At 54.3% G+C, this 9,515-nt stretch overlaps 1 protein-coding gene across 1 annotated transcript; it reads left to right on the forward strand.

Annotated features, from left to right (window-relative positions):
- Positions 1–3,501: 3,501 nt before the first annotated feature.
- Positions 3,502–4,686, forward strand: LOC144155320 (uncharacterized). Its single transcript, XM_077686674.1, has one exon. It carries the CDS (start codon positions 3,502–3,504, stop codon positions 4,684–4,686), a length of 1,185 nt encoding a protein of 394 aa, XP_077542800.1.
- The last annotated feature ends 4,829 nt before the right edge of the window (positions 4,687–9,515 follow it).

A 9,515-nucleotide genomic window follows, 5' to 3' on the forward strand; every position in this document is an offset into this window, starting at 1 on the left:
TTCCTCTTTTCCTCTGGGTCGCGAGGAGAAAGAAGACGGCTTGGCACGGCTGCACGCATCTGCGCCCGCAGGTGCCGTGTGATCGAGCAGCGGCGAATCAGACCAGGAGGAATCGGCCACAGACGCCCAGACGCTCTTCCGGCCCCGTCGCGAACAGAACACGCTCCAGCCGCCATGGGCCGTCGTTCTGACTAGTGAGTACCCGATGCCGCTGCCCTGTGAGCGTCGCCGGTTGGCACTCACCGCGCCCGCCTAGCTCCTGCCTCGCTGTTCCACCCGGGGCAGCCTGCGATTTTTGTGTTCCCTCTCTCAAGCCCAAAGTGACGGGTGGGGCGGGAGGGGGGCGCGAGCCGGGCCCCACCTTTGAGATTCCTTTTGCTCCCGGGTTAAGTATTCGCCTTCGGAAGCACACCGGCTTTTCGTGCCGCGTACTCTTACGCTGGAGCCAACGGTTTGGGCATTTCCAAATTTACCCCCCCCTTTTTTTTTTAAATCGTCGTACCGAGGCGAATCCTGGTGCAACGGTTAGACACGGTGGGTATGTTTAGCAGCATCGTTAATCAGGGGCCGAAGAGTTGCGTGATCACGTTCGATGTCGTAAACCGCGAGTTTGTGGAAAGCTTCCTCAAAACAGTGTGCTGCAGCAAACTGTTCATACGGTTTTTTCACCCCCTCCCCCCCCCCCCCCCACACACACACTTTTCGGTGCCGTTTTTTAGCATTTTTATTCCGGGCTTCGGCAATGCTTTGCAGCTGACGCATGTTTCTGTTTGGTCCGAAGCACAGATAACCATCTAGCGGAATACGTTTGAACATATGCTTAAAGGAGTACTGACACGAAATTTTCGTGTTACGTTTTTTTCGCCGCTGTGCGTGCCTATCAGCCCACTAGTCATAGAATGACACATTACACGGTCGAGCGCAGCGTAAACATTCATTCACGGCGTCGTTTATTCGTGTCAGTTTCGGTTTGGACAAAACGAATGCCGAGCGGCCGCCATGACAGGAGGTATCACGTGACGTCGCCATTCTTGCCGTACCGCTTCCGATCTGGACGCGCGAGCGAGCGCACGCGCGCGTCCAGACCGGCCGAGGTCTTCATTAGGATCCGTAAATAAAGGTTTTTAGAGTATCGGCACTCTTTTCTCTCATTGCTATGTGCCGCCAGGATTTTCATTGGTAGGTAGGCACCACGTGATATTTGTTTACATATGGGCGCAGCCATTTTGTTTCTGGGCGCCTCTCCCTCTCTCTCTGCTGCGCGGACGCTAGAGCGGCCGGTCGCACTCTGCCCGTCACAACCGGCGGTGGTTTCGTTGGGAGAGATGGCCACACTGCAAGCCAGAAACAAAATGGCCGCCAGATGCTTTCGGGTGCACGAAGTGGCGGTACTCTTAAGCGTAGCTTATTTAGTGTTGCTAGTTTTCACCGTCCCCACGCGCCCGGTCAGCATGACGTGAGTCCAAAAACCATGACGTGTACACACGCCAGAGCAGCGCGCGCCAACCACAGCCATCGCGTCGGCTTCGTCACGGGAGCCCCGACGTCGGCAGTTTGGGGCAAGTATCAGATGATGTCGTGTCGGCCCGCTCTGGACTTTCTCGTGCGGGCGAAGATTAAAATGTATTTAAAATATGTTACGCCTAACGGTTGCTGTTGAAACTTGCTGGGAGATATTTCCTGATAAAAAGGAAGCATATAACGTAGCCATCTCAGCTTTAAAATTTTGTGTCAGTACTCCTTTAATGTTTTAACCCGCCGTTGTACGCGCCAATCGACTCAATGGCGCGGTATAGTCAGGCTTGTTGCGGAAGAGCCGTGGTAGACTGGGTGCACTTTAGTTTTTAAAGCGAAGCCTCATTCTCCCAGTTTTCCGTGGGGCATGCTGCGTGCCGTCGCTGGGTTTAATCTTTGTCCAGATAACTCCGCGTATCGGTTAGGCCAGGAGAAGTGACAGCGCTGGCCTCCCAGGACTGCCCCCATGGTCCGGCCGGTGAAGCTCTTGCGGCGTCTTTGCCAGGAAATTTGAGACGTTGAATGTTTCTCGCTACGTAGCGTATTTCTAGGCGCACTCGACTCTCACCGTCTTGAAAAATCAGCAAATTTTTCAAAAAAAAAAATGTTTTCACAACATTGTCAAAAAATTCAGCACGCAAGTTAATTTAAACCCAGGTATGCCACGATGGATGCTCCGCGTTAGGTCGATCCCCACGTATGCGTGGGTCCGCCATTTTTTCCGTTGTTCTTTATGCTGTACGAAGACAGCATTTTTATCGAGAATGCGGCCACTTTTGTGGCATTAGTACTGAAAGTTGGGCATGCCTCTGTCTCTCTTACGTCATTTTCGGACTACAGGGCACAGTGAATTGCAGGGCCATTGCGCTAAACAGTTCTGGCTTTCGAAGTCAGTTCTCGATCGTTTCCCTTGGCAATACGGTAACATGCGCAGCGGACACCTCCGGATTAAACAAAGACATATTCTGCTTCAGCGAGCGACATTTCCCCCTCCCCTCTGGATCCGCCAATGAACAAGTGTAGTGCCGGCTGTGGGTAATCTTGCAGACTACATGGTTTCATTTGTGTTTGTTGGGTAGTTAACCATTTTGTTCGGGTTCCACACGTCGAGGCTACACCTGTACCGGGAGGCGCGCCGTATAGTGCAGTGGTGCGGATTTAGACCAACTGGGGGACGTGCTCAAGCACAAGGAAATTCTGAAGTAACACTGTGAGTCGGCCTAGTTGGAATCTATCCATGGCTTTACCGATGCGCAAACAAATGAGGACGAAGAAGGAACCAACACGGACAAGCACACTTGACAAGTCAGACAAGTCAAGCGCACTTGACAAGGCACTTGACGACAAGTGCGCTTGTCCGTGTTGGTTCCTTCTTCGTCCTCGTTTGTTTGCGCATCGGTAAAGCCAAGGAAATTCTGTTAGACGGGGAGGATGGGCTAGTCGAAGGAAATGCTAAATCTCGTTCTATTGTCCGTACTAGAAGACACGTTGCGCTCCATTCAGTAGCCCCTGCAGGCCAACGATGCACTCGAGGTGCGTGTGCTTTCCAGTTTCGCAGTGGTGAATTGCCCGCAGGATACAGGATACCCGCCACGGTGGCGCAGTGGCTAAGGCGTTGTGCTGCTGAGAACGAGGACGCAGGTTCAATTTCCGGCCACGGCGGCAGGTTTTCTGGTGGAGGCGAAAAACAAAAACGCCCGTGTGCACGAGATTTCGGCGCATGTGGTCAAAATTAATCCGGAGCTCTCCACTACGGCTCGCTTCATCGCCTGCGTTGCGTCGGCGCGTTAAACCCTACAATCAATGTCCTCAGGACGTGCCCGTAGACATCACCGGTGCAGTGGAGGCTTTTGGTGGTGGGAGCAGTACACAAACGGTCCCACGCGCGTATCTCCCAGCGAGCATTCTCGGGAGGTCTTTTTCAGTCTTGCCAATTAAATTCTCTTGCTGCAGGTACAAGGCCCGGCTGCTCGCGGCGCCTATCCAATGGCTGGTCGGCAGTGCCCAGACTCCCGGGACGGCCCGGAGGCGCTGCTGTGCGCCGAGCAGACGGAGGGATGGCTGAATCCCGGATCAGAGGCCGAACTCCCGCCGTGGCCGGCCGTCGCGTCACCGTTTTTCTTCGTCCCCGCAACCAACTTTCCGCAGCTGTACCCCTTCAGCCCGTTCGCCGCGCACGAACAGGGGGACTTCGTCCAGCCCCTCTACATCCAGGACCACCTAGTCGCGCCGTCGGAAGGCCCCGCGGCGTGCGACCTCGAAGACGCACTGCAGCCGTTCGACTACGGCGGCTTCCTGCACGCGCTGCATGTGCGCGACATGTTCCACCCCACCGAGGCTGGCGAGCCCCATGGCGAGCCCCCAATGAGCAGCGAAGGCTGTGGCGACGCCCAGGTGGCCTTCTTTGAGCGCAACGTGTGGGATAGCCTGCAGGAGACGTACTACGGCCCACTGGTCACGAACTACGGAACGGTGTCAGTCATCCTGAAGCAGCGCATGCGAGTGGACATCACGGTCGACCGTGCCATCCGGCTGGTAAATTTCGAGAAACGCTGCACGGCGGCCATAAATTGCTTCGGAGACATCTGCTGCCTGTGTCACCCGTGCGGCCGCGTGTACCAGGAACGAATGAACGTGGACATGGCTACCGGAACCCGGCTGGCGAAGATCTCCAGCCGTGGAGTGACCTTCACGGCGCTTAACCACGGGCTCGTGTACCTAGTCGATGCCTCTGGGACAAAGTCCACCACCGAACGGTTTCACAACCTCGGCTACGACATCCCCATGAGTGTATTCTACTCCCAAATGCAGCGTAGTGGCCCAGACGTGTTCGAGAAGTGTCTCGACCTCATAGGCCAGGCGACGGTCCGCACCGCGCGCAATGGAGACCACATCTGGAACATCGGGGGCGTGCGCATCAAGCAGACCCCGTGGGGAGACGTCCAGGTGTCTCGCGACTCGGGCCGCAGGGTGATCTGCAGTTCGCCCACAGCTGGAAGCATCTCCATCACTACGCCCGTCGTCAAGATGGCAGTCACGTGCGACCCGAGCCGGTATTTCTTTGTCCGCATGGGCAAGAAGCGGATCATCGGCTCGGCAGACGGGTTTGCCGTGAAAAACGGCAGCCAGCGGGCTGGCTTTGACCGCAGGGGAAGAGTGACGCTCCCGTAGCCGAGCACCGCACGCGTCGTCGCCGGCCTTTCCAGGGGGAGGGAATGGAGGGCGCTCTTCCGTGGACGAGGTCGGTGTGAAGAGGGGGCAGCTGGTAGTGACGCTCCTTGCTGTCCGACCGGGTGGGTTAGGACCGGTCCCGAAAGCCTGAGAAAACATGCGGCCGGCCTGCACCAGCACTGAGTTCATGCCCCGAGCAGAATGAGTCTCCCGAATAAACCACCCACACATTTCCCCACTCAGCACTGTGCGACTCTTCACTAACGCGCCAATCGAGCATTTTCTGGGTACAACACGAGGGGGGAATATGAAGCAAGGCAAAAAAATTACACCATCTTTCCGTAGGGGAACTCTGAGTAGTATGCGAAGCAGCCATGGGGTCGACTGAAGTTCCCATTAGTTTTAAGTGCAATGCACTTCTTAAGCGACCCTGAACCTGCGTCCACCGGCGATGTCCGCGCACGTGGAGATGGGCGCGCGCAGCCTGGCCGCTGACATGGCACATACCCACGTGGGGGATTGACCAGGAATCTCCTCGTCTTCCTTGGCAACGGGGGGAGATGGGCGCGCGCTGCCTGGCCGCTGACATGGCACATACCCACGTGGGGGATTGGCCAAGAATCGGGCGTGAGAAGGGCTAATGCACCTGCTTAAAGGAGTACTGACACGAAATTTCAAAGCTGAGATCCGCTCTAGCAATCAAGTACAACGACAACACAAATCGGTGTCTGTGAATAAATGCATCTTTCTTTCTTTGTAGTTGTGTGTGTGTGTCATCTCTCTTTCGCGAACATTACCGAACCGCGCAAATTCAACTCGTGCATTCGCACTTTCACATTCTTCCCCTCGGGGAAATGCGGGGAATTTTTTCAGTTCGTCGTTTCCGTTGACGTTCAGCTTCGCGTGCCTTCGTTGTACAGTAGCTTCTTGACGTAGTTTGAATGAGTGAAGGACATAAGGCGTGTTCGTAGCACATGCTCCGGTCTCGGTTTGTAGCACAGTGGGAAGAGCGTCACGTACCTCCCGTTGCGGCCAGAGAGTCGTGGGATCGAAACCGGGCGCCGCCTAACTAGGGAGTTTTAGCGGACCGTTTTCGACAGTCCACTCCGGTACCGGCGGCTAACTCAGTGCGACCGGAGCGTTCACGGCCAAGCGCGCCACGCATGCGCAATGGCGCTCCCGCTTGCTATCGGAGCGGAGCGGACCGTGAAAGACGGTCAGCTAAAACTCGCTATTTTTTTTTATAGTGGACTGCGCTGACGTCAGCCCAAACGCTGACGGGGCTGAAGAGACGCGCATGCGCAGTAGAGTGCGGACGGCGGACAACGACAACGAGGGAGGGAGGGACACAGCTCCAAGTATGAGATGCTTCACATCTACAATTGGCCGCGTATCTGCTCCTTAACACAGTGTACTGTTGGGCGAGTTGGTAGTTCATTGTAAAAGATGCTACAGCGCGAAATAAAACACGGACACAGAAAGACGACGGGACGAGCGCTGACTTCCAACTAAATTTCCAACTCCTTTCGTTTCCAACTCCTTTCCAACTCCTTTCGTTGCAAATTCGTTGGAAATTTCCAACTCCTTTCCAACTCCTTTCATTGCAAATGGCGACGAAAGACGATAGTCGTCTGGCGCCCCTGCCAAGTAAATGCCTCCCTTCTCTTTCCCGCTCACCTCTTATGCTGTTCCTCTCCGCCTCGCTCCTCCCAATATATTCAGGCTAGAGGTTTGCTCAAGTCTATTAAATTTACTGCGTTCCACTGCTGCAGGCCCATGATGATGATGATTGATTGCTAGTGGTATCCCCTTTGTAGCAGGATGATGAAGTTTCATCTTACCAGAAAAACTGGTATACCCGTGTTTATAATCTACGTTTAATACTAGTGCTGCTCTTAGTGCAAGCACGAAAAACTTGTTAGGCACAAAATACTTATTTTTTCTGTTACAGGTGGTAGCTGTCCTAGGCAATATTCCCCTCTCTGCTTTTAGTCTACCAGCATTCTAATCTTCTGGATGAATACCCTCGCATTATGGTACTGCGTCGCATAGTTTCTGTTTCTTTTCCGCAGACCCCGCATACCCCATCATTTTGTGTATACTTCCCCGCAAAGCTCTTAGTTAGCAAGCAACCTGCTGTAGCCTCAAAAAGCAATGCACTACTTTTGGAATTACCGTAGAAATATTGCCTCGATGCCAGCGCTGCCGTGCGGTGGGGACGCGCTTGAATAGGAGGTATCCTATATGCTGTGGATACGCATCGAATGGGTGCCCCGTTCATCTGTGCCTGGCAATACGGAGGCAGACTCAGCTAGCCGCCCGAGTACCGTTATGCGGCCACTGCTACCTTTCCCCGAGGACGCTCGCGGGCACCTGGAACGAAACAAGGAAAACCTTCGGCGCACCACACGAGCACTCATACCACCGTGTGGTTCAAACCTCTCTGGCGGCTTAACTCGCCGAGAGGAGGTTGCGCTGCGGAGACTACGCGTTGTGGTGGCCCTTACGCCGTCCGTGACCACCTCCTGGCCATCGCAATACCGCGGTCCATACGGATTCACCTGTCCATTCTGCGCCACTGCCATTGGGGACGTGAATGTGCAGCACCTGCTCTTGGCCTGCCCGGGATTGAATCAAGTTCGCCTGCGGCACCTTCGTTCAACCGGTCTCCACCCTGGCCGCCCTGCTGACCTGCAACGCTGGGTGCATGGACCATGTCACCGACAATTAACTCCTGAACTTTATACACGAAACTAACTTGTTCGTGTTTCTGTGAGCGCCTACATCTATTATTCCGCAGGGCAAACATTCAAATTAAAAAAAATATATACAACGTTTATAGAACCACGTTGCCCTGCTCCACGGGCGTTCCAAGCGTAACGTGGAACCAACCTAGTGGAACCTGTCGTATACTGTTGCCGTTTGATTTTTCAAAATTCCGACAGGAGCTATAGTGGCGCAGACGACAGCATCGAAGGAGTGATTTTTTTTTTCTGCAGTGGATGCATTATAGCATTTGCTATCGCAAAAATCAAGCACTCATGATTTTTTTAAATAAAGGAACTCGGCAAATATTACTTATGTATTTATTTTTTACATCATATTTGCGTAATGTTTTGTTCTTATTCAACAATGTTCACAAGTGTGAACATTGCTACCGGACTTAGACGTTTAAATTTAGTGGTTGGTTCTGTTATCGTGCCGGTTCTGTTTCACTTTGGCCGGGCGCTGATTCGAGTGACAGACAGACACAGACCACGGCCGCTCTATGAAAAGGAGGACCTTCTTTTCATGGAGCGGCCGTGCACAGACTATCGCATTGATACCATCATCATGCTGGTGCATTTTCTTTGCCTGAACTCAAGGTTTTCGAAGCTTTGACAAACAGAGAGAGATAATGCATTATGCACTTGCGCAAAACGTTGACGTCGACATTTGAATGTAATTTCCGCTCGCCACACGATGTGTTGGCTTTTCGCGAGCGTTTTTTTAGGAACGTTTTTCGCATGACTGATCGGGCAGCTTCGGGTGCGAGCGAGCGAAGCAACCTTATTAAAAATGCCTGCAGAACGATTAGCCGTCCCATGTAAGGAAGGCGTCACCGTGACGCGGCCATGACGTCTTCCCGGCTGTTGGCGCCTCTACTCCGGCCGCGGCCTCACTACTCCCTTTGGTCGACTGCGCCTGCCCCTGTTTTGGGGTGGCAGCCTCCCTCCGGTTTCGCTCGGTCGTTGCCTTTCGAGGGCCGCCGAGATCTGCTGGACAACCTGGGCTTACTCTTCTTGATCGTAGCAACGCATTGCGGCCTCGAGCCGCGGCGGGATCGTTGTTATCGTTGTAGCTTGGTGCGGGTTCTTGGCACAGTCCCAAAGGATGTGAGCCGCAGTGCCTCTGTCCTTTCGGCACACACAACAAAGGTCACTTACGTAAACACTCGGACATATGTGCTTCATCAGCACCGGGGTGAGTAACGACCCTGTCTGTAGTTGTCGATGTATTACTGCTTCCTAACGGGTCAAGCCCGGATGAGGTGGTGGCATAGTCCATCTATCTAGTCTGTACCACTTCACGATTTCATTGTAAGAGGTCATCCTGTCCTTGGTTTCCCACCACCACGTCGGGTCGACCGCAGTAGCAGCGGCACGGTTGGTTAGTCCTCGCGCCGCCGCGTTCGCAGTCTCGTTGTGGTTTGCGTTGCCGCGATCCGAGACATCATGTGTGCCGGAAACCACTTAATCACAACACACCTACTTTCACTCGCGAGATCGACCGCACGCAACACACGTGCGGCTTCACCACACACTCTTCCTCTGGCGTAGTGTTTCACTGCCGTCCTAGAATCACAGAGCACAGTCGTGCACTCGGGGTCGGCGATGGCTAGGGCAATGGCCACTTCCTCTGCTCGATGCGCCGCTCGAGTCCGCACACTCGCCGCCGTCCGTGTTGCACCGGTCGCTGCCCCTACAACTGCTGCGGCGAATGCTCTTCTGCCATCTGGATACTCTGCCACATCCACAAACACAGCACCCCTGTCTTTGGCATGGAGATCGATGAGCGCCTTGGCCCTCGCCACCCGCCGCTCCTTGTTGAACTCGGGGTTCATATTTCTTGGCACAGGACATACCCGCAACCGTCTGCTAATTGCTTCTGGTACATGCACGTCTGTATTCTCGGGTTCCCCTTCCTTTGGCTCCAGGCCTAGGTCACGCAGCACTTGTCTGCCCGTTCTTGTTTCCGATAGCCGCACGAGCTGGGCGGTCCTCTGCGCCTCGGCGAGTTAATTCTTCCAAGGTGTTATGCACTCCCAGGGCCAGGAACTTTTCGGTGCT

This window comes from Haemaphysalis longicornis, unplaced genomic scaffold, assembly GCF_048455015.1.
Source record: "Haemaphysalis longicornis isolate Haplotype H1 unplaced genomic scaffold, Haemaphysalis longicornis Haplotype H1 scaffold_1, whole genome shotgun sequence".
Lineage (NCBI taxonomy): Eukaryota > Metazoa > Arthropoda > Arachnida > Ixodida > Ixodidae > Haemaphysalis > Haemaphysalis longicornis.